Source organism: Neofelis nebulosa, chromosome 9 (assembly GCF_028018385.1).
Source record: "Neofelis nebulosa isolate mNeoNeb1 chromosome 9, mNeoNeb1.pri, whole genome shotgun sequence".
Taxonomy (NCBI): Eukaryota; Metazoa; Chordata; class Mammalia; order Carnivora; family Felidae; genus Neofelis; species Neofelis nebulosa.
In genome coordinates, this window is record NC_080790.1 from 140,373,733 (window position 1) to 140,397,726 (window position 23,994).

General features: G+C 66.6%; 1 protein-coding gene across 6 annotated transcripts; it reads left to right on the plus strand.

Annotated features, from left to right (window-relative positions):
• SLCO4A1 (solute carrier organic anion transporter family member 4A1) lies at positions 1-23,994 on the plus strand. 6 transcript variants are annotated; one of them, XM_058686169.1, is made up of 12 exons: positions 47-179; positions 10,488-11,350; positions 12,384-12,474; positions 13,725-13,846; positions 14,046-14,157; positions 17,282-17,436; positions 18,675-18,870; positions 19,815-19,980; positions 20,091-20,263; positions 20,531-20,595; positions 21,025-21,173; positions 22,821-23,994. In XM_058686169.1, exons 1-12 carry the CDS (start codon positions 106-108, stop codon positions 22,983-22,985), a joined length of 2,331 nt encoding a protein of 776 aa, XP_058542152.1. In that variant the 5' UTR covers positions 47-105; the 3' UTR covers positions 22,986-23,994. The 6 variants fall into 6 exon arrangements, 4 of the variants coding, with proteins under 4 accessions (XP_058542152.1, XP_058542153.1, XP_058542154.1 ...); XM_058686170.1 differs by having other exon boundaries at positions 20,234-20,400; XM_058686171.1 differs by having other exon boundaries at positions 20,237-20,400.

Genomic DNA, 23,994 nt, shown 5'->3' on the forward strand with positions numbered 1-23,994 from the left:
GCCCCGCCGCTCCCCACCGCAGGGGGCGGGCCCGGGGCGCGGCGCGGCCATTGGCCCGGGTAGGTGGGGCCAGCGCCGGGCGGCCGGGCGGGGGCGCGGACGCGGATGAATGGAGCGGGAGGCGGCTGCGAGCGGCCGCCAGAGCGCGGAGCGCGGCGCGGCGGCCGGACCTCGGGACGGTGAGCGCTTCGGCGGGCGCGGGCGCGGGGCTCGGGGCGCCTTCGTGGGGCGCCGCCCGGGCGCGCCGGCCCCGGCCTGCTGACGTCAGGAGCGCGGCAGGTGCCCGCTGACGCCGGGCTGGGGCCAGCGGGCTCGAGGTGGCGCCGGCGCGGGCGGGGCGGGACGCAGGGCACCGGCGGCGCGCCCGGCGGCCCGGCCGCCTCTGGGAAATCCGAGGCCAATGCACCCCGGTCGCCGCCGGCAGCCCGGGCGGGAAGCCTTGGGGTGGGGGTGGGGGGGAGGGCGACGGGCAGGGGAGGGCAGGGCGGGAGCGGCCGGGCTGGTGGCCGGGCAGGTGGCTGGGCGCGCTCGCGGGCGCGGGCCCCGCGGGTCAGCTCGGGGACGGACGCGCCTCCCCGGGGTGCAGAGTGGCGGCGGGCCGGGTCCGGGAGGAAATCGCCAGGCGCAGAAGTTTCTCGCGGGCGGCCGGGCTTTGTTCGCGCGCCGGCTGCGCTAAAGACACCCCGCGGCGGGGGCGCGGGCGGAGCGCTGGGCTTTGGGGCCGGCACGCGGGGCTGGTCCCCAGCCCGGGCGTCGCCGGCCGGCCCCTCTCCCGCCCCACCACGCCAGGCGCGGGTACCCCGGCGCGAGGCGCGGGGCGCGGCGGGGAGCCCCCGGGCGCCCGGGTGCCAGCAGAGGGCGGGGAGGGGGGATGGAAACGAGGGTGCGGACCCGCCTGAGGCGCCGCGGGGCGCCGTTGGCCCCGGACCTGGAGACCCGAGGCAGGACGAGCCGGCCGGCCGTGCGGACCCGAGCGGGGCTCCGCGGGGTCAGCGCCACGAGGGTAGAGACCGGCCGCGTGCGTGCGCTCCCTCGTGGGCGGCGGACTGGGTGGAGGGGCCTGTTCCTCTCCGCAGCCGCGGGGGAGCGCAGTAGTTTTCCACCTGAAGGAACCAGCTTCTCAGTCGCCGCTTCCCGCTGTGCTGTTTGGAACCTGGGTTCCTGCCGTCAGACGAGACCCTGGCCCTGGGGAGCCGGGCTGGGACCCCGCCACCCGGGAAGATCTCATTCCCTGTGCCGCCCTGGACGTGGCCTTCAGAGGAGAGAAAGTGTCCGGTTTGAGCCGCTGTGTGTTGGAATCTGACAATATCAGTAATGCTCACGGGGGAGAAGCTGTTTGCCGAGCAGTCGAACGTGCCAGGCCCGGTGCTAAGTGCTTTGAGCGTTATCTCATGTAAGCCCCACAACAACCCTGTGGAGTAGGTACTACCACTCCCATTTCACAGATGAATAAACCAAGGCACTGAGGAGTTAGGTGACTCGAGCACGGTCACACCGCTAGCATGTGATGGAGAGGCTTTCATCCAGACTTGGGTGCCTCCGGAGCTCTCACAGCTCTCACATGCTGGTGGGGAGAAGGCAACCCGGGTGACCCGGCCTGACACAGAGCAGCGTCCCAAAAGGTGGGCCCGTGGCTAAGGGGACTGGAGCATCCGGCAGGGATGGCCAATGCCCACGGATGCAGGGAGAGGAGGGAAGGGCCCCTCTGGCTGGACCCCCGTACTCCAGGCTGCCCTGCCTCAATACTGCCTTCCTGCTGGACAGGCCTGGTGGACACTACCTGGAAAGTTTTTATGGGGCTGCTTACCTCCTGGGTGGCTGTGACCTAATCCGCCCTGGGTGTGGCCCCTCAGGCAGGTGCCTGGGCAGGTCCCGACACCATGGTGAGGTGGCCGGGGCCTGGAGGCGGGGCTTGATGGTGGCCGAGTGAGTGAATGGAAGTCTCGGGGCTGATGTTCTGTCTGCTGAACCCCTGATTCTGAGGAATTCGGCTCAGAGAGTCTGGCTCTCCCCAGTCTGCAGTGGACCCTCGCCTTGACAAACCACTGCTGCAGTCCGGGCTCTGGGTCCACGTCCGGCTTCTAAACGATGTAGAAGTCTCCGCGAGCGGTGATCCATTTCCTGGGCCAGCACTGCTGAGCCGGTATCAGTGCTGAAGCTCGCTGGGGTGGTTTTGGTCCGGGAGGCCTCCCCGGGTTTCCGGCGGGTAGCAGAGCGGCGCCCGGTGCTCGCGGTCGGGAGGGGGCTCGACAGCTGGCCCGGGGCGAACCCAGAAGACCCGCCCGGCCCCATTTCTGCTTCCTCTGTTGTGGACAGAAACCACGAAAATATTCCCTCCTGAGCCACGTGGCCTCCTGTTCTCAGGCATGGCAAAGAGCCCATTGTCTGCTTTTGGAAGGGGATAGACAATAATCCTCAGAAACCCAGCTGCTTTTGTTCTGGAACATTGAGCTGCTTGTCTGGCCTGGGCCTGGTCGTGGTGAGCCCACTTCAGGGCAGGCCCGGGGCTCCACCACGGCAGGTAATCGACAGGCCCACCAGGCCCCTGCCCGTGGGTGGGAAGGAGGCACCAGCTCAGGTCTCTGGGGACCAGAGCTCGTGTGTGTCCGTGGAGCCCGGGGCCTGCTAGCAGGGGAGGAAACCGGCCTTCTGGGCCCCGGGTCGTATCCCCTCCTCGGCTGGTCATGGGGACTCTTCCTGCTGTAGGCCCTCAGCCTGCTGTTCTCAGATACCCCTCATTTCCCCTTTGTGGCCACGGTGCACCCCCTCCCACCAGCATTACACAGAATTAGCCTCTTGAACCACATTTCTTGGGGCTGGTGGACACTTTGCACAACCTCATGCATTTTGCAGATGACGCTCACAGCGTGGCCGGGTGTGGCCCACGGAGGACCAGGCACAGGGCGGGGCTTGCTCGCCAGGGACTGGCCGCTCTGCTCGTGGCCGCCCAGAGAGTCATAGGCTCCTGGGCTGGGGAACTTCGAACACGTCCTCTCCTCCCACGGGGGCCCCCTTTCCTCATTGGCTTTTTATCCAGGAAGCCTTGGGGGTACCCGAGGCCACGTCCCTTGGCTCAGTGCCCTTTAGGGCTTGGGACCAGCTGAGCCGAGGGGTGGTGCCCATTGGGCTGGTGTGGAGTCTGTGCATTTGGTCCTGGCGGTCTGCCTCTCAGCAGGTGCTCTCAGCCTGGTACTTGGGGCCCCAGGCCTCAGAGGCCACCCGGACACGGCTGAGCCCAGCCTGTGCCCCACCCAGCACCTCCAAACCCTATGAGGGCCCTTCTGCCAGTCTCCGTTTCTCACGAGCCCCAAGTGGTGCCCAGACCCACCTGAGAAGAGGCTCATTCCCTCCTCCCTGTGAGGCCACGCTTATGTTTAAGTGGAGAAACTGAGGCACAGAGAGTGCAGAGAAATCCACCACTGCCCAAGGTGGGAACGCTTGCCTGGCTGCAACGCATCCTATCTTCATCCCTCCAGGGATCAAACGTGGGGAACTGGAAAGACCAGTAAACTTGGACTCCCCTCTCTCTGGCTCATCCGGCCCTCCCCACACTCCTGCCCGCTGGTGGGGACAAGGTGGGTGCAGGGACGTCCGTGCAGGACAGCCCCAAGGGACAGGTCCTTGGCTCTCTCCCAGCTTTCATTGTTGACCTCCATGCAAAGTGGCCGGCTTCCTGCTCACCCTGGGATGCAAATTGGGATGACCAGCCCAGATCTGCCTGCCACCCACAGTCTGCCCACTGAATAGTTTTGGCCTCATTTTCAACAAGTGAAAGTCCCCTCCTCTCCCTCAGTCAGAGGACAAGACACCAAGATGGACGTAGGAGACCAGAAAAGAGAGCTGCCTGAAGACCTCCACAAGTCAAGGGGTGAGGGCCCAGGGTCATAGGGACAAGGCCCAGGGCCCTAGGGGCAAGGGCCCAGGGTCACAGGGGCAGGGGCCCAGGGCCACAGGGCAAGGGTCCAGGGTCACAGGGGCAAGGGCCACAGGGGGAAGGGTCCAGGGTCATAGGGACAAGCCCCAGGGCCCTAGGGGCAAGGACCCAGGGTCACAGGGGCAAGGGTCCAGGGTCATGGGGACAAGGCCCAGGGCCCTAGGGGTGAGGGTCTGGGGTCACAGGGGCGAGGGTCCAGGGTCATGGGGACAAGGCCCAGGGCCCTAGGGGCGAGGGCCCAGGGTCACAGGGCAAGGGTCCAGGGTCACAGGGCAAGGACCCAGGATGCAGGGGGTTAGGAGGGAGAAGGGGAGGGGACAGGGAGGGGAGCCACGTGCAGGAGCTCAGGCAGAGGCCACCGTGTGGTTTGGCCCATGTCACAGTGGCATGGGCTGTGGCTGTCAACCTCAGAGCCATCAGTGCAGAGAAGGGGACCTACCGGCTGGAGCGCAGAGAGGAAGCAGAAGTGACACCAGTGTGTGTGTCCCCGGCTTCCACGTCCCCGGCGAACGGGGTTCAGGATGGAGCCTGGGAGCGCCCGGCCCCTAACAGGAAAGGCCCCCCTGGGGCGCTGGCTGGGCCAGAGCCAGACCGAGCCGGCAGGCGAGGACCAGTAGCGCCGGGGGCGACCTGCGTCCTTCCCGCCCGCTGGGTTTGCGGGCAGCCTCCACGTGGGGCGTGGGTGAGCGCACGAGGCCTGAGCCGGCAGAGGGGCTTGTGGGTACTAGGGCTGCTGCAGCCCTGGGTTGAGACCAGGACCCCGAGCCTCCCACACAGGGGCCCCCGGTGCTCACGCTGCAGCCGCTGGGGCCGGCGGGGCGGGGAGGAGATGCACCTGGAGTTCTTGGAGCCGAGTGGCTCGGACTCGGAGAGCTGTGGCTGTTGGCTGGGCCGGTGGAAGAGATCTGCGTTGTCCTCCTGAGCCAGCTCTCACACACACACACACACACACACACGCGCGCGCGCGCGTGCCGCCACGCCCTTGCCCCTCCCACCGGAGCCCCAGGTGCAGAGCCTCTGGCTGGAGTCTCCAGGGACCCCGTTGTCCTCGCCGCTAATCCTGGGCACCTAATCCCACAGGGCGCGTCTCCCATAGGAGGGCCTCTGGCAGTAGTGGGGAGGCTCCCAGGGACCCGGGACAGTGGCTCCCTGTGAAGGAGCTGCCTCCTCCCTGCACAGCTGGAGGAGAGGGATGCTTTGTCTCTCCTCTCGGGTCTTGGGGAGCCCTCCAAGCGTCCTGCGGAGCATCTGGCGGCCTCAGATGCGCCTCCACAAGGCTGAAGGCAGCAGAGCAGCAGGGAGGGACGGCCCAGCGTGTGAGCAGGTGCTGCAGGGGGGGAGGGCACCAGACGGAGCCCCCCCCCCCCCCCCCCCGTCCGCTCCAGTCACGGGGGCTCCTTCCTGCTGCCGCCACCGTTTGGGGGTCACGTGGCTGGGGCTCCCGTGGAGGCCTTTTCCCTCATCCTGGGCAACGCACACGGCTCCGTGGTAAAAGGACCCCCCTCCCGAGACCGGGGATCTCAGAGGTTATGTGTGCGTGGGAGAGGCCTCAGCCGGCACCAGGCTGCAGAATGCTCATGACCTGCGACAGTGGCGGGCATCCTGCCAGATCCCACTGCCCTGAAGCCCTCCTCTTGGGGCCTCTGCTGGCCGCCTGCCTCCTGCCTCTGCTGGCTCTCGCAGCCTGGGCTGTTGTGATTGGTAGCGGGCAGTTTGCGGCTGGCTCTTAAATGGCTCCCGGGTGTAGGGGGGCTGTGAGCTCCTGGTGGATGGGACAGTGCCCCGGGGGTCCCCAAGCCCCGCTGCCCAGCACAGCCTCACGTACAGCAGGTGTCGGTGTAGAACCACCCGCCGCGGCGCCCCGAATTCTCCAGAGAAACACAGTCAATAGGAGATATTTATATATAAAGAGATTTATTATTAGAAACTTGGGCTGCTCAACTGTGGAGGTTGGCAATTCTCTAAATGTGCAGTCGGCAAGCTGGAGACCCGGGACACATAAAGGTGCACTTCTGGCCTGAGGGTCGGCAGGGTGGGCTCGAGACCTGAGAAGAACAACGTGCTAGTTCGAGTCTAAAGTCAGGAAAAAGCCAATTCCCAGTTCGAAGGTAGCCAGGCAGAGAAATTCAGAGAAGGGTTAGCCCTGCCACCCTATCCCGCCATTCGACTGGCTGGACGAGGCCCACACACCTGCATTGGGTCCACCAGTTCAGACGCTACCCTCTCCCAGAGACACCCCTGCCCACACACCTCGTGGCCCACCAGGTTGACAGGTGGAATCCACCATCATGCTGCCCTTGGCTCTGAGGCCGTGGCCGTGGCTCTGGGCCAGACTCTGAGCGGTGGTCTGGGTGGAGGAGGGGGAGGAGTCGTCAGGAGTGAGATGCCCTGGGGTCCTTTGGGGTGAGGGTACCTGCGGGCTGTGCCTGGAGCCCCCGGGGGGTGAGGGCGGCCTCGCGGCCCGTCCCTCCCGCTGTGGGGTCTGTCTGCCCCTCGGCTCCCCGTCGGCCGGCCTCCTGCGTCCACACGCTCCCTCCTCCGCCGTCCGGCTACCTTGCCCGGCCCCTCTGCACCAGCGCCAGTGAGCACCTTGGCACCGGCTGGACCCGGCTCAGCAATGCAGTGAGGGCCAATCGGCAGGTGGGAAGCCGACACACGTTTTGTACAAAACATGCCCAGTGGACAGAAACTAGGCACCTGTCACATGCTCACAGGGCCTCGGGAGCAAGGCTTCTCCGAGCGCAGCTGTGATGTCTGGCCCTCGCCTCCACGTCCGCACCACAGGGCTCGGCCAGTGCGGCCGACTGCTGTCGTGCAGGACCCCGTTCTCTAGCAGGCCTCCGCGGTGACGTGTCGGGCCTCGGGCACACACAGCAAGCTTCGGCATGGCCGTCTGTGCATCCACCCCCAGGCTTTGGCACACGATAGTGTCCAGGCAGGGCCGTGTGAGATCCTGGCACGAACTCGGAAATGTCCTTTGGAAGCCCCATGATGCTCGGACTGTCCTTGTGGCTGTGAGATTCCAGGTGTCGTGGAGCCTAGACTCGCTCTGGACCCCGCCACCTGCCTGCCGGTGGAGGGACGGTTCCAGGCAGCACCCGCTCCTCGCTCACGCCGCAGTGCCAGGAGCGCCGGGGCCACCGGGAGGGCCGGCCTCCTCATTCCCCATCCAGAGCGTCCGTCCGGAAGGGTGAGAGCCGGACAGACAAAGAACTCCAGCCTCCAGGAGGCACAGGAAACCTGGGGCAGAGCTGCAGGCATAAGGTTGCAAAGGCTTTTCCACAGCGCGCTGACCTGGCCGCGGACGGCAAGGAGAGGCGGCCGTGCCCGCCGCAGTCAGCCTCCTGGCAGAACCCCTGGAGGAGGCGCCAGGGCCGGCGGCCCTGAACGCTGCTGATAATTCTTCCCGTGTGCAGGTGGCAGCCACAAGTGGGTCGCCGGCCAGCACCCTGACTGGCGGTTCAATTTGCCAATTTAAATAATGGGATGCATAGGATTTGGCCTGAGCCTTATACACTCACGTCCGAGGTCCGTCCACAGTGTTGGTGCAGGTGGGATTTTCCCACTGACTTGGGGCTGCTCGTGGGTGCTCGCTTGTGGCTTTTGATTTCGATCTTCTTGTGCCCGGCCCCAGTCACAACAGCTGGCTGTCCTGCCGCCTCCTGAACCCTGCTGTGGGCCTGATCTTTCCGGGCCACCTGCCCGGCGTCTCTCCTGCAGGGGCGGGGCGTGTGAGGCGAGCCCAGAGCTGGGGCAGCAGGTGTCTGCCCGCGGCTGGTGTCTTTGCCACTTACTGGAAACGCCGACCCACGAATAATTCCCGGGACCCCATCCCGGCCTGTCATCCACGCAGGCTGCTGGCGGCCTCCCTGAGCTCCCCGGGGCCCCTGCTGGCCTTCACCTGGTTGAGGTTCCTCTGCTTCCGGGCCTGCCCCAGACGAGGTGTGCATTGTGCGTGCAAAGGTGCAGATGGCTCTGTGTGCGCACGTGGACCCGCACGCACGCGTGTGTTGGTGCATCTAGAGGAAAGCACGCCACGGCGACAGCACAGGCTGGCCTCTGGGCCGTGGCATTTCGGGGAACGTCCGGCCTTCGTGGTATCCCTCCGTGTGTCTGTTTCGGCGGCCCGCCCGTGCCGGGGCTTGCGCTGGCTGCTCTCTTCTGCGAGGCTCTGCCGTGGTCCGGGCGCCTGTGCTGCGTGGGCTGGAGGTGGCCCCGCGGCCATCAGCTGCAGCACCCGCCCCGCCTGTCCTGCAGGGTCCCCAGGAGCTGCCCCCTCCCCGCTCTGCTCACAGCGGAGCCGGGTCTGCAAGGCTGGGAGGCGCTACAAGTAACTAGCAAGGCGCCCGGAACACTCGCGGCCGCCGCGGGACGACATCGCTGTCCCTGCACGGCCTCGGGACTCGGCGTGGATGGCCTGGCGGCGCCCCCTTCACGGGGAGCAGCCAGCCCCGTGCGCGAACGCCACCATCAGTCGGGGTTCTTTCAGCACGGTGTTGGCGAGGACGGCCGTGTCGCACGCCCGCGGCTCCCGGGTGTCTGTCAAGCTCGGCCGCCCCACCCCCTCAGGCCTGCGGCCTCCTCGGTGCCGGGCCACACACGACAGCTTGTGGCGTCCTCGGCGGCTGCCTTGGCCAAGCTTCCCAAACCGGGGGCTTAAAGCCGCAGGACTTCAGCCTCTCCCGGCTCTGCGGGCCAGAGCCTGAGGTCAGCGGGCCTCGCGCCGTCTGGAGGCTCCAGGAGAGGGTCTTCGTGCCCTGGGGGCCCCTGGCCACCTGGTGACTGCGTCTCTCTGCTCTTGGCTCCCGTTGTCACGTGACTTCTCTGTGTCTTCTCTTCTAAGGACCCTTGTCACTGGATTGGGGCCCACCCCAGTCCAGATGACCTCATCTCAAACCATTAACCACGTCTGCAAAGACTTTTTCCAAATAAGGTCGCACTCAGTGTCTGGGCGGACACTGGCTGTTTTGGGGAGACCCCCGTTCGCCCAGCGCGGGGCCCGACGAGGCAGCGCCCCGTAACCGGGTCCCTGACGGAGTCTCAGCCGGCGAAAGTGGACGGGAGGCAGCTCTGGACACCCTCGTCTCTGCGCCTGGTGGGGGCGTGGGTGGGAGTGAATCCCTGTGGCCTGATGCTCTGGGTCTGAGGACGCGTCGGGGTCCTGAGTCACCAGCAATGGGGCCCCAGCCCTGGGGGAGGCCAGCAGGCGGCTCCGGGCCTCCGAGCACAACCCCGTGATGTTTCCTGTGCCTCCCACGGCGTGAGGCTCCCCAGGATGGCTGGGCTTCAGAAACACTCTGCATACAAAGTGGCCCGGCCCCAAAGGTGAAGGGAGTGGCAGTGTCCTGGGGCTGCCGGATGGCAGACCGCAGACCGGACGCTGACACAGCAGGTGTTGAGGGTCTTAGTTCTGGGAGCAGGATGCCTGGGACGGAGGTGCGGCCGCGAGGGAGCACCTGCTCGGGGCCCCTCTCCCTGGCCGCGGGACAGTGTTCTGTGCGCACACGGTGTTCGCTCTGTGTGTGCCTGAGTCCGAACGCTAGTCACAGTGAACTGGGGCCCGCACTGACCCCCGAATCTGACCTCAGTCACCTCTTCGAAGGCCCTGGCCCAAACACGCCCCCGGTTCTGAGGGGCTGGCGGTCGGGGCTGCAGCACGCCTTCCTTGGGGAGGACACCGTCAGCCCCGAGAAGCAGAGACTATGTGGGGTTTGCCAGAAGCAGCTGGGCTACGGGGAGGGTCCGGTGTCTTCTCCCGCAGGGAGCGCGAGCGGGCTGACGGTTTAGTTCTGTCGGGAGTGCCGGCCGCGCAGGGGGGACGCCCAGAAGCCACCGTGCACCCGGCAGGATGTGCTGCTCTTTCTAATGGGGGGCGGGGTGGGGATGTGGGGGCCGGGAGGGAACGGGGCTGGGCCGGGGCCTCGGCGGAGAGGAGTGTCTGCCTTTCTCCTAACCCGTCCGCGTGGCCGCACACGTGCTTTGCGGCGACATCCTGAGAAACGTGCCGTGGGCAGCGAGCACAGCGGCCGCAGAACAAGCCGGGCCAGCTGTGGCGCCCTTTTTCCCTCCCGCGTGGGCCGCGCCCTCCAAGTGCTGGACTGCAGTGATGTCCCCTTGGTGCTAAGGGCACGGAAAGCGAGCAGGGTGTGAGTCTCCTGCGGAAGTGAGGCAGGACGGTCAGTGCGGAGACCGCGTCCACACGGGGTGGCCCTCCCAGCGGCAAAGCACACGGCTCACGCCGGCCGGGCACAGGCTGGGGGGGTGGGGGGGGAGGGGATGGTGTGGGCCATCTGACTCGGTCCCGCTGTGCCTCAGCCCCGCTTCCCGACTGTGGCTTGCTCACGTGTGTGGGTCTGGGAGGTCCGGCCCCGGATTCAGAAGGGGGCTGGCCAGGGAAGGTCAAACCCCATCAGACTGGGTAGCGGACAGCAGAGCCATCGGCTGCCCCGAGGGACCGGGCATGGGGTGGGGGCGGGGAGGGGGACACGCTCCCGGCGATATCCATGCTCCGAGGGCAGATGTAAGCTTTCTGACCCGGAAACTCTTCTCACAGGACGAACCGGCCAGCGGAATACCGTTCGGCGGCTTCCGTGGCCGCCCCCGGGACCCCCCCCCGGGCGGAGATGCCTCAGCACTCGACGGGGGACAAGCCCCCGACGTCGGTGCCACAGCTGGTCCTCCCGAGCCCGCCCTCGGCCGCGGACGGCGGGAGCGGCCACAGCCCCCCCAGCAGGCGGGCGTCCCTCGGCTCGCCCCCCAGCCACGACGCCCTGGGCTCCTGCAGCCAGCCGCTGTGCCAGCCGCCGGCCGGGAAGCGTGACCCCCGGGCGGCCCCCGAGACGCGCCGCGTGGCTGCGGGGCCGCAGAGCGCGGCGTGTGGCTGGCGGGCCTTCGCGCCCGAGTGCCTGCGGGCCTTCAACACGCCCAGGGCCTTCCTGCTCTTCCTGTGTGCGGCCGCCTTCCTGCAGGGCATGACCGTGAACGGCTTCATCAACACGGTCATCACCTCCATCGAGCGCCGCTACGACCTGCGCAGCTACCAGAGCGGCCTCATTGCCAGCTCCTACGACGTGGCCGCCTGCCTGTGTCTCACCTTCGTCAGCTACTTTGGGGGCACCGGCCACAAGCCGCGCTGGCTGGGCTGGGGCGTGCTGGTCATGGGCGCCGGCTCGCTGGTGTTCGCGCTGCCCCACTTCGCCGCGGGCGCCTACGAGGCGGAGGGCGCCGAGGGCCTGGGTGCGTGCCGGGCCAACCGCAGCCTGGCCTGTGGGGACCGCGCCTCCGGCCTGTCCGGCTACCGCCTGGTCTTCATGCTGGGCCAGTTCCTGCACGGTGCGGGTGCCACGCCGCTCTACACGCTGGGCGTCACCTACCTGGACGAGAACGTCAAGTCCAGCCACTCGCCCGTCTACATCGGTGAGTGGGGTCGCAGGCGAGGCAGCGGGTGAGCGCAGGGGCTGGCGGTGGTCCAGGCCGACCTCAGCCTGGCCCCCAGCACGTCTTGGGAGTCCGGGGGGGCGCGCGCAGAGTAAGTGGGCCCAGGGGCTGGCTCGTGCCCCGGGTCAGCCAGGCGCTGCCCTGCTGCCCCTGGGACTGGGCCCGAGCCTCACGCTCCCGCTGAGACACCCTCGTTTACGGGGAGGGGGACGTCAGATTTCGGGGTTTTCAACCCCGTGGCACCATGTCCCCACGTCCCTCCTGCCAGGCCAGGCTTTCCCAGGGAGAGGTGCTCGGGGACGCGCGCGAGGGACCGGCTGGCGCTCCAAGGCCTGCCCTGACCCCGTCAGCTGGCTGCAGCCTGCTCGTTCCCACCTCGGACTCTGTCCCTCTAATCACCTAGCGGTGCCGACCCAGGGACGTTGGGGTCTCCTTAGTCCAGCGACGCCCTGGTGGGCCTGTGATGCTGCATGGAGACAGCCGTGGCCTGGAACATGGGCTCTGAGGGTCTTTGCTCTTCCGGGAGAAAGGGTCCAAATAACGTCTGCGGTCGGCTCGGCCAGGAAAGCTGTAAAATTTTTTTTAAATGTTTACTTATTTGAGAGAGAGAGAGAGAGAGAGAGAGAGAGAGAGAGAGAGAGAGCACGCAAGCAGGGGAGGGACAGAGAGAGAAAGAGGGACAGAGAATCCCAAGCAGGCTCCATGCCATCAGCAGAGAGCCAGACGCAGAGCTCAAACTCACGAGTCATGAGATCGTGACCTGAGCCAAACTCAGATGCCCACCCGACTGAGCCCCCAGGCGCCCTAGAAAAATCTTAAAAGCAGCCAGATTTCAGACTCCGTGAAGGCCGCCCCGACGTAAACCCTGGCCCAAAGGGTCCGTGTGACGGGGGCAGATAGGTGCAGACACACGGAGTGGGGGGCTCCTCGCAGGTGGGCTTCTGAGTGTCAGTGGCTCACGAGCCCTGGGGCAGTGGACGTGGCCGGCCTCAACCTCTCTGCTTCTCCCCAGCCATCTTCTACACGGCGGCCATCCTCGGCCCCGCCGCTGGCTACCTGATCGGAGGCACCCTGCTCAACATTTACACGGAAGTAGGCCGACAGTGAGTGGCCCCAGCTGAATCTGCACCACGCGGACGGCACCTCGCCTGGGCGGTGGCTCCCTCAGAGCAGGACACACAGCAGGAAGAAGCTGGGCTGGCCCTGCTCTGGTGGCCCCAGGGTCTGGGGTCTGGGTGGGGGGGGCCGGCCCTGGGGTCTGGGGGGGCTGGCCCTGCTCTGGTGGCCCCGGGGCCTGGGGGGTGATCCCCAGGGTCTTGGGAGGGCTGGCCCTACTCTGGCGGCCCCGGGGTCTGGGGGGGGTGGTCCTCAGGGTCTTGGGGGGGCTGGCCCTGCTCTGGCGGCCCCGGGGTCTAGGGGGTGGTCCCCAGGGTCTTGAGGGGGCTGGCCCTGCTCTGGCGGCCCCGGGGCCTGGTGGGTGATCCCCAGGGTCTTGGGAGGGCTGGCCCTGCTCTGGCAGCCCCGAGGTCTGGGGGGGGAGGTGGTCCCCAGGGTCTTGGGGGGGCTGGCCCTGCTCTGGCGGCCCCGGGGTCTGGGGTGGGGGGTGGTCCCCAGGGTCTTGGGGGGGCTGGCCCTGCTCTGGCGGCCCCGGGGTCTGGGGTGGTGGTCCCCAGGGTCTTGGGGGGGCTGGCCCTGCTCTGGTGGCCCTGGAGGCTGGGGGTCCCTGAGTGCAGGCCCTGGGGATGGAGACCTGGAACCAGGCGAGACCAGGTCACCAGTTCTCTGATACCCTTTGCGGGACTGAGAGCAGATTTCGTGCTGCCAATGTGAGCTTCTGTGTGGGGTTTTCCACACCAGGCAGGTCTCTTCTGACACCCGTTGGGGGTCCTAAATTCAGCTCAGGTCTGACAGACTTCCCAGGGTCAGCACAGACCCCACAGGTGAAGGCTCAGCCTTAGGAGACCACCCCCTGCAGACGCCAGCCTCAGGCACTGGGTCCCCACGGCTTCCGTCCCGCCTGGCTACAAATCGGGGTTCCCACGGCCCCGTCCTTGGGTTTTGTGAGCGGCTAGGACAGCTCCCAGGCCTCAGGAATGTGCTTTACGCACCAGATTACCGGTTTATTAAGCAGATTACGACCCAGGAGCCGCCTGATGGAGGAGGTGGAGAGGCCAGGTGTGGGAGGGGGTGCGGGCTTCCGTGATGTGCAGTGCGCCACCCCAGTACCCCCCCCCCCCCCGGAGCCCTCCGATCCCCTGGGCTAAGGCCTTTCAGGAGCAGCGTGCGGATGCCCGGCGTGGGCGCCCCGAGTGCACGTGGGCGGGGCGCTGACCCCAAGTGTCTCCCCCCACAGGACGGAGCTGACCACCGAGAGCCCCCTGTGGGTCGGCGCCTGGTGGGTGGGCTTCCTGGGCGCGGGAGCCGCCGCCTTCCTCATCGCCACCCCCATCCTCGGCTACCCCCGGCAGCTGCCAGGTGGGTGCGTCGCTCCTCTGTCCTCCTGGGGGGGCACCCCTGGGGAGTCCGGGCCCTTCGCCTTCGGGGCGAGGCCACTGTCCTGCAGGGCCAGCCCGGCCACGTGCAGCTGACCCTCAGGCGCCCCCAGGCCTGGGAGGGGGGAGCCTCAGGCAGAGACCTTTGTCCCGGCCACTCGCCGACGTCTGTGTCCTTCCAGGCTCCCGACACTACGTGGTCATGAGAGCGTCGGAGACATGCCGGCTGAAGGACAGAGGCCACGAGGCGGCCAGCAACCCCGACTTCGGGAAAACCATCAGAGACCTGCCTCTGTAAGGACCTTGTGGGCGGGGCGGGGGGGGGGGGGGCTCCTGCCCGTGCCCATGTGTCCCGCAGACCCTTGGGGGGCTCACACATGCCGGACCTTGACCCCAATCTAGGAGAGTCCGCGTGGCCCCTCCAGGGCCGTGGTGAGCACACAGCTTCTGAACCTCCTTTGTGGCCCCACGGACTCGAGGTCTCAGCCCCGAAATCCGGGCTGGGAGATTCAGAGCTGCACACAGAGCCGGTGAGGGACGGTCCCGACGGAGGGTCCTCAACCTGCTGTGTCCTCTGTCCTCTGACCTTTTCATTAACGTCACCTGCACGTGCCAGGGTTCCAGGCTCGCACCCTCTCTCTGCCTTGAGGCCTCTGATGACCCAGGAAGGGACGGGACTATCTCTGGCCCCCTGCCCTCACTGCCCTGCACCAGTCCCCACTCCTCATGTGCTCCCCTCCCTTGTGTGAGACCTGGTCTGTCCCCTCTCCCTTGGGTGTGGCCTGGTCTTGTTTTGTGGGCTTCATGGACCCCTGGCCTGTTCTGGTCTCAGGGAGACTCGGGGCCCTGGGGGTGGGCTCCTGGCCGCCCATACCCTCTTCACGGGACCAGGCATCGCACAGGGGGCTCTCGAGGGAATGGGGAAGGAGCCCCCGGACGGCCTCCAGCCTGATTCCTCGGCCTCGCTGAGTACTCCCCTGCCCCCCGGTAGTCTGGAGCCAGAGCCCAGGAACGGCCGTGTCTAACTGGCCTCGTGGGGCCAGGGGCTGTTGGTGGCAGGAATGAGCCCTCGTTGCCTGCCTTCGCCGTGGGGAGGGTGGAGGGGCGTCGGGGCCGAAGGTGGCCTCCGGGGAAGCCCCGGGCTGTCTGCTGTCCCCGTGGAGAAGAGGCAGGGCCGGCGTGCTAGGGGTGGAAGGTGGACGGGCCTGCCTCACTTCGGGCTTTGTTCTCCTGCTTCCTGCTTCCTGTGGGGCCACCCAAGAGCTGCCCGCTCAGCAGGGTGCCCCAAGGCAGGTAAGCCGCCAGGGGCCGCACTGGGCAGGGGCGCAGGAGTGTCTGTGTGAAGGCCGGGTCGCCCCATCTCCCAGCAGCCACGGGGAGGCGCTCTGAGCTGGAGCAGGGCCACCAGTGCCCCACACGCAGCGCTAGGGACCCAGAACGTCAGCAGCGCTGGGGACAGAGGGCCGAGAAGAGGTCTGTGTCCAGGCTTAGTTCCCTAGCCAGTTGCCGGGAATAAAATAAATCCTGGAACGTGTGCCCTCTGTTAACATCACGACTAGTTCTCCGAGCAAATTCAACACCAGATTTTAGCAGAGCCACCTAGAGCCTGGGACGAAGTCTGCACACCCTGGGGAGGGTCACCTGCCCCCCCGCCCAAGCCTAGCCGAGCGCCCCGAAGCCTGGGCCGATCTGAACAAGACCCAGGGAAGGGGCCAGCCAGACACAGGGCGTCCCCCACACAAGGCAGGACCTGCGAGCCCCAACAGAGGAGGTCCCGGGGAGGGGCCGGTGCCCCGGGCCTCCCCCGAGCCCCCACCCGCCAGCATCCCTCTTCTTCCCTTCATGGACACGGGACCCAAATAATTAACCAAAAAGCATTGTTTTCAGTCTTCCGGCTTGGAAGTCAGTTTTGCATGTGTGTTGCTCTGGGGCGGGGCAGGTGCCATGAGCCGCGTGGAACGTCTTTCCTTCGTCTCCTCCCCGGCCGCCTGCTCGCGTGTCCCGGTGCAAAGCCTAGTCACGGCTGCACCGCACGTGCCTACTTTCCAAGATCCAATTGCCGGCCTGTGGCAGGTGCCCCGAGATGTGAGCAGGGACTCTGGGCTCCCTCCCGGTGTGAGCACGACCAGCAGTGGGGTCTCCGGGGCCGGGGCTCACGAGGACGGGCTTCACGTGTGGCACAGCCCTGAGCTGCAGACCCGGAGAGCGTAAGCCCCGAGGGCCATTTCAGAGCCGGCCCCCATGGCGGGCTGAGGGTAGTCATTTAGTTCCAGGGTTTGCTTTCTCGTAGGTGCGGGAGAGGGAGGCGCTGCCCTGCGGTGACCCGGGGCTCCAGAGAGAACCCTGCCCCCCGCCCACATCACTCCCCGGGGCCAGGGACAGAAGCGTACCGGTCGGCACCTCGGTGCCCAGGTCCAGGCACCTGCCTCCCGGCAGCTCCGGGAACCGGGAAAGCAGGCATTAGAGCCTCAAGTGCGGGCGGCTGGCTGCCCCCCGAGGCCGAGCTTCCGAACTTGCGGACCCCCCGTGGCTGTAATTTCGTTCCCACTCCAAGCGTCGTGCCTCCACTGCCCCGTAAGGACGGTGTGCTGTGTTCTATGCTGCGTGTGTGGTCGGCACACCCGGGCGCCAGCCCTGCTCGGCCCGAATCCCCGACAAGGTGCAGAGCAGTCCGGCCAGAGCCAGCGGCCCTCGGAGAAACGTGCTCACGCGAGGGCAGGTGGTGTGGGGCAGGGCCTGGTGCCCAGCCCGTCACTCGGGGCGGGGACGCAGGCGGGCAGCAGTCAGAGCCCGCGTCGGGCGCTCACAGAGGTCTCTCCGCTTCTCGGTGAGACCTGAGGCCGAGAGCGCCCCGGGGCCGTGCAGGGCTCCCCGTCCTGATCCCCAGAGGGAAGCAAGGCCGGCCTCACTGGGGAACGGGCGGGTCAGGTCCGAGGGGCCAGGGCCGAGGTCCTTCCTCAGGATCCCTACGACACCACCCCCAAAGTACACGCCAGCCGGGTCCACCCAGAGGCTCCTTGGAGGGCCCTCTGTGCCCCCTTCTCGAGGGCTGGTGGCTGAGAAAGGATCCCAGCCTTCAGTGCCGGTCCCCATCCGTGGGGACCTGGCCCGTCCTGGACTTGGGGACAGCCGCCTCCCCCAGCCCCCGGCTCCTGACTCCCCCCACCGCCAGGTGATTCCACGGTGCTGTGGTTGCTCGGGGTCTCTCCCCGCGCCAGAGCTGAACTGTGGCGGAGGCGGTGAGGAGGTTGATTTAGCGGCTTGCTTTCCTGGAGCTGGTTCTCCGCCAGCCTCACACCCCGTCCTGACCGCCCTGGGGGAGACGTGGAGGGCCCCCCAGCCCCCTCTGGAAGGGCACTTCCTCCCTGCTCTGGCCTGCTCTGACCCTCTATCTCTTCTCTCTCGTCTCCCCATCCAGCTCCATCTGGCTCCTACTGAAAAACCCCACGTTCATCTTGCTGTGCCTGGCGGGAGCCACCGAGGCCACACTCATCGCAGGCATGTCCACGTTTGGCCCCAAGTTCCTGGAGTCCCAGTTCGGCCTGAGCGCCTCGGAGGCTGCCACCTTGTTCGGTGAGAAAACTCGCTGAATCCTCGGGGTCCTCTGACTTTTCGTGAGTTCTCGGACGAGTGAGGGGTCTCCGAAGTCTCTTTTACAAGCGCACGTGGCTCCTGTACACGCGAGGACACGCGGGCGCGTGGTCCTGCGGGGAGGCCCCCGGAGCGGGTGCTGGGCCGTGAGCAGTGTTGCTTTGTGGGTCCGATGGTCCTTCCCGGGAGGTGGGGAGCACGGACCGCAGCGTGCTGACCTCCTGGGGGGGGGCCCGCTCTGGCCGGGAGGGTCCGGGGCGAGCTCATCGCCTGTGACGCCCGCTCACCCCTTCCAGCGTCCCTGGCTTGTTGCAGAAAGGGTTTGGCTAGAGGCACCCAGACCCTCAGGCCCGGTCGCACCCAGGAGCCAGGGGGCCGGCGTCCCAGGATTTCACGGGACCGTGGGGTCGGAGCCCCGGGACCCGCCCGGCCAGAGACATTCTGTGGCCAGAGCCAGGCTGGGCCCCCCAGGAGAACGAGGGCCCTGCTTAGACCCCCTCCTGCTGCTGCCCAGAGGGCACCTGCAGCCTCACGGAGAACACACCAGGCGGGACGCGTTACCAGACAAGGGGTCGATGCCGGGCCGTGCCAGACGTGGCGTGGATCCTGGCCGGGAGGGTCAACACCCTGTGTGGAATGTGGGGACGTCTGGGCAGCACATGGGCCAGTGCAGGCCGCCCCCAGGCCTCGGGGTTCTGTTCCGGCACAGGGCTTGGGCATTGAGTTAGGGACCCCGTCCCCCTATCTAATGCCCCCAGACACCCCTCCTTGCCTGGCCTCTCGGCCCCATCCACAAGCGCCTCCCCTTTCCCAAAGCGGCCCCTCCCTGTGCTCACATTGTCCCAGAACGGCCACCTGCTCTGGGGTCCCCCGGGCTGCAGCCCAGAGCTGGAAGGGGTCCATGTCAGAGCTGGCTTTGGTCCTTGCTGGAAAGGCAGGCCCACCGAACCCCACACCCGTCCGCACCCCGTCCCTGGGACGGCCCGGGAGCCGCGCGCCAACTAATCCCAGCTTCACGTGAAATGGCGCGGGCCACGGATTTCTCGAAGGTGGCTCACGGCTGGACTCGTAGAAGCTGTGGTTTTCTGGGGAGCACAGTCCCTGGGCGGCCTCCCGGTCAGGCGGGCAGCAGCAGCGGGCTATTGGCCTCTCGCCCTCCCAGTCCTGCCCCGCCCCTGCGGCCCCGCAGGCCCTCACCGAGCACGTCCCCTCTGCCGCAGGGTACCTGGTGGTTCCAGCCGGGGGTGGCGGCACCTTCCTGGGTGGCTTCTTCGTGAACAAGTTCAAGCTCCGTGGTGCGGGCATCATCAAGCTCTGCCTTTTCTGTGCCCTGACCAGCCTGCTGGCCATCTTCGTGTTCTTCATGCACTGTCCCAACGTGCCCGTGGCGGGTGTGACCGCCAGCTACCACGGCGGGTAAGGACCGAGAGGTGCCCGGGAGAAGGGGAGAGCCCAGCGCACCTGTCGGAGGCCCCGGTGGCCCCGGGGGATGGCGGCGGTGGGGTGGGGACTCGGTCACTGTTTGGAGAGGGTCAGGGCTAACGGTCACTGAAAGACAGCCCGGCATCGGCCCTTTGGAAGCCCCGGGCTCCGTCCCAGCCCCAAGCCCGGGGTTCCCATCTGGAAAACGAGACTCCGCTCACCCAGCCGCTCTCCACGTGTGGACGTGGAAGGTGGCCCAGGGTCGGCTCCCGTGTGCGACCGACTCACGGGAATGTGAGAGCGACAGCCGGTCAGGCTAATATCTGAAGCAGGCTGCGACGGTGGCCGCTGGGACGGGCGGCCCCTCTCAGGGACTCCTGGTGCCGCTGGCGGGTCAGGACCGCAGACCTCAAAGTGGCCGTGGGAGCACTGTCCCCCAACAGGACCGCCACGGTCCCCCCACGAGGACCGTGCTGCCACGGGAGGGAGGCAGGCGGGCCCTGGGCCAGCTCCCAGGGAGGGTGCTGAGGGAGGCGGGAAGGGTCCGGATGGGCATGGGGTCTTCCATCTGAGTGGAAAGAGAAGGAAGCCCGCGCGTCCATGATGGCCACCGTGTGCCCGCGCCCCTGAGCCGTGCAGGTGCACAGCTGTCACCTGAGGGGCTGGCGCCTCTGGGGGGGGGGGGGGGGGCTTTGGCCCCGTGCGCTCTGAGCCACCTGCCCGTCCAACCACCAAGTCGGGGGAAGTGCACCGCGCGCACGCAGAGCAGAGCGGAGCGCGGTTTGCGTGGCGTGAGAACGCCCAGCGGGTCCACGGGCAGGAGGCAGGGAGGGGAACACCGGGAACCGGAGGCCGTGGCTGGGGGCGGGGGCGCGAGGCCCCAGGCTGGGCTCCCCACCCGGCCCCGGCCCCACCGCCCCCTCGTCTGCCGCCCGCAGCCTCCTGCCCCAGGGCCGCCTGGAGCTGACCGCCGCCTGCAACGCGGCCTGCGGCTGCCGGCCCGAGCTCTACAGCCCCGTGTGCGGCTCCGACGGCCTCACGTACTTCTCGCCCTGCTACGCGGGCTGCCCGGAGGCGGCCGAACCCGGCCCCGGCGGCCAGAAGGTGAGCGTGGCCGCCGCCCGCCCCCCCCCCCCCCCCCCCCCCGTGCCGTCCGCACCCCGGGAGGGCCCCTGCCCCTTCCTCCGGTAACCCGCGCTGTTTGCGCCCCTCAGGTGTACCGAGACTGTAGCTGTGTCCCTCAGAATTTTTCCTCTGGTTTTGGCCATGCCACTGCAGGGAAATGCACCTCAACTTGTCAAAGAAAGCCCCTCCTTCTGGTTTTCATATTCGTTGTAATCATATTTACATTCCTCAGCAGCATTCCTGCGCTCACGGCAACGTTACGGTAAGCCCGGGCCTGGGTTTCGCTCAGGCCCAGAACCTTCCCTTGCAGCACGCTGCGGTGGAGCTCTGCAGATCCCGCGGGGTACGTGCCGGGCCCCCCAAGCACCGCGGCAGGAGAGAGCCAACTGCCTCTGTGAGGTGCTTGCCACCTGGGGAGGTGGCCACGCAGCCTGGGGCGTGGCCAGGACTTGGCTGCTAGCGTGGGGGGTGTGACATGGCACACGGCCCCACCTCCCCCGGGCGCTGACGCGGCTGTCTCACGTTTCAGGTGCGTCTGTGACCGGCAGAGATCGTTTGCGCTGGGAATCCAGTGGATTGTGGTTAGAACTCTAGGTACTGTGCCCTGTGAGGAAGCCACGTACAGTTGTGTAGTGCGTTCGCTGCGCAAGGGCACCCGGCCTGTGTCTCCTCACGCGGCGGGTGTGCGTTCGGCTAGTGCCCGCTTTGGAGAAGGACGCCATCCCCTCACCGTCCACTAGGGGGACCCATGGTCCTTTATTTGCCTTTTCCTCATTAGCACAAAGGCTCCAGGGGAGTCGCGGGTGATTCGGCACCTCCCCCCCCCCCCCCCCCCCCCCCCCCCCCCGGTGCCAAGTCCCCAGAAAGGAACATTTACGTCCCGTTCGCGCACCTCCCCCCCCCCCCCCCCCCCCGCGAACACCAGTGGCTGACTGACGTCACCTTTCTGGGTCTCGTCGCTGCCCACCCGCCCCCTCTGGCCCCCCGCGCGGGTTGGGGTCCTGAGTGAGCCTCTTTCTGCAGGGGGCATCCCGGGGCCCATCGCCTTCGGCTGGGTGATCGACAAGGCGTGCCTGCTCTGGCAGGACCAGTGTGGCCAGCAGGGCTCCTGCTTCGTGTACCAGAACTCGGCCATGAGCCGCTACATGCTCATCGCGGGGCTGGTGTACAAGGTGAGCGCGGGGGGCGCGCTGGAGGGGGCCCCCGGTTCCCAGAAGCGGCCTCCTTCCCAAGTGAGAGCCCGTTGTGGGGCCCCAGCCCCACGAAGCCCCTGCCTGCCGGGGCCTCCCCCCCTGCCGCCGGCCCCGGACTCCGGTCCCCCTAAGGCTTTGCAGGGATAAGACCCCGCTCCGTCCTGCGAGGGCAGATTCTGGCGGGCCTGTCCGCGTCTGGGGGCAGTGGGGGCGGGGCTTATGGACCCCTGAGCAATTCCCGCTTCCTAACCTTGAGGTGCCTGGGGCGCTGGCCCACCCTCCGCCCGACCCTGGGAAGAGAAACTGCCTGCTTTATCACGTGTTTCATGTCGTGTGGGGAGAAGCACGGTATTTATAGTTTGAATTTTCCCCGATGGGAGGAAAGGACACGGAACCTTCACAATAAAGTGAAATCCTGCGGCCAGCCTGTAGGAGTGTCTCGATTTTCTTCTGGGGGGGCTGTTCAGGGGTCTCCCCCTTGCCTCACGTTTGTCTGGAAGCATCTCGGGGATGGCGAATCCTCAGCCCCCTGGGCTTATCTCCACACTGATTAGCATAATAATAGCCACGTGTGAGAAAGGATTTGTGTGACTCCAGAGGAAGGCAAGGGGTCAGTCGGAGGGGGACATGGCTTCCTGGGAGCTGCCCCCGGCTTTTCCTCTGTGCCCCTGTGCCCGGAGCAACAGGCCGGTACCCGGGCCGTCTGTCCACCCAGACGATGAGCCCTCTGCGTCAGCACAGCGGTTACGGTGGCTTCTCAGGTCAGTGTTAGTTTCAGCAGGAATAGAAGACAGGTTCCGAACGCGCCCCCTCCCATCCCTGCGCCAGAGTGGACACGGGTGCCGGGCTTATCAGGCTGATGATGCTCCCAGAAACGCTAAAACCCAGCATCCGCACGTTAAAACACACACGTGTACAGGGGCGCCTGGGGGGCTCAGTCAGTTACGTGTCCAACTCGGGGTCAGGTCATGATCTCGCGGTCCGTGGGTTCGAGCCCCGTGTCGGGCTCTGTGCTGACAGCTCAGACCCTGGACCCTGCTTCGGATCCTGTGTCTCCCTCTCTCTCTGCCCTTCCCCCCCCCCAAAATAAACAAACTTTTTTTTTAATTACAAAAAACCCTGAAGATCTTTATTCCTCAGGTTTGGGGGCCAGAGGTCCAAAATCCGCACGTCAGTTCCTTCTGCGGGCTCTGACGGAGGGTCTGCTCCAGCCCCGTCTCTGCCCCTGTGTCGCGTGGCCTTCCCCTGGGTGTCTCTGTAAAGCCACTGTCTCCTTGCTCCCACGAGGACACCTGTCACTGCAGGCAGGCCCACCCGACACCCAGGATGATTTCATCTCAACCTTCTGAACTTAATTACACCTGCCAAGACACCGCTCCAACGATACGCTCTGGGGGTCGACACGGGGCAGCTCTTGGCGGGGGGGGCACTGTTCAGCCCAGGACGAGCCCCCCCACCCCATCCAGGGCCAGTATGTCGTCAAATGCTGGTTTTCATTCCCTCACTGACAGTATGGGTGTCCACGCAGGGGCGGGTTATGCAGGAAAGACGGGTCTTCTCTCCGGAAGCAGGGTCCTCGGGACCTCGGGGAGCAACTGGGCCGCCTGGCCTCTTCCTCTCTCCCAGGTGCTGGGCTTGTTGTTCTTTGCCGCCGCCTGCCTCCTGTACAAGCATCCGTTGGGGGCTCCCAATGGCCTAGAAGCTTCTCTGCCCAGCCAGTCCTCGGCCTCCGACACCCCCATGGACCTCCAGGACGCCCCCTCGGCCCTCCAGCTCCAGAGTGACGTCTGACCGCCCACACCCGTCCGCCCAGGGACACGAGCCAGCTGCCTGGCACTTCCTGCAGGCACTGTCTGATTTCTCCCCAGAAGGGCTGACCCCTTGCCGATTGATACCCCAGGGCTGAGGACCCTCCAAAAATCTCTCCTAGGATCCTGAGGGTACTAAGCTGGTGGGGGCCGCACGTCCAAGTCTCAGAGACGCCGAAGAGAAAGAACGCAGGCATGGGGGGACGCGGCGCGCCTCCCTCCTGGCCCCGGGGCGGAGTGTGACGGTCCCTCCGGCTCAGGAAGACCGAGGCCCCCGCAGCCCAGCCCTTCTCACAGTCCGTGAACGGACAGAGCCGCGTGGCACTGGATTTTGCCCGGGGGGCCTCGAGAACCCCGGACGCGTCGACAGCTGTGATTTTCAGTCTCTCTATGCGATCTGAGCTGCACTGTTACAGAAAGTCCAGAACCACCTGCCGGCCGGTGTGAAGCCGGCAGCCACCGGGGGGTTCGTAAGTCACTGTTCTGTCCTGGAGACTGGAGAAGCGTCCGTCACTGCCGGTGGCGCACACACGGGGCTCGTGCTGCTCCCGTTCATCGTGACACCGTCGACACCGCGGGGTGGGAATTACAAAGCACTGACCCCCGCCGGGGCGTGTCACCGGCTGTGCTCCTGAACGGGCCTCATTCGGCGCATCTGGGGACCGGCCTGGCCCTGACTTCCTGTGTCTCTTCTGATGCGGGGCAGCTAGGCAGGCGGCCGTCCCCAGAGGCACGGTCCCTGCTGTCCCCTCCCATCCTCAGAGCTGCAGCGGGACGGGACGCGTCACAAAAGCAGATATTTATGGACCAATATTTTGCAGAACCTTATTTATAGAATTTGTTTTTTACCTGCTCGTGTGGTGGGCATAGCGGCCGGCTCAGCGGACATTCGTGAACTCTGCCTGGAGGACACTGGGACTCCCATGGAATGTTTGCGGATGTCCTCAGTTAAAATTATGTGTAAATAAATATATTTTGATATTTAAAGCAAA

What these genes read in the sequence shown, in the direction of transcription:
- SLCO4A1 (XM_058686169.1), top strand. Translation starts at nt 106, where the DNA reads ATGAATGGAGCGGGAGGCGGCTGCGAGCGGCCGCCAGAGCGCGGAGCG. An exon ending in GGCGGCCGGACCTCGGGACG is followed by an intron (nt 180 to 10,487) that starts GTGAGCGCTTCG and finishes CTCTTCTCACAG; the next exon opens with GACGAACCGGCCAGCGGAAT. An exon ending in TACACGGAAGTAGGCCGACA is followed by an intron (nt 12,475 to 13,724) that starts GTGAGTGGCCCC and finishes CTCCCCCCACAG; the next exon opens with GACGGAGCTGACCACCGAGA.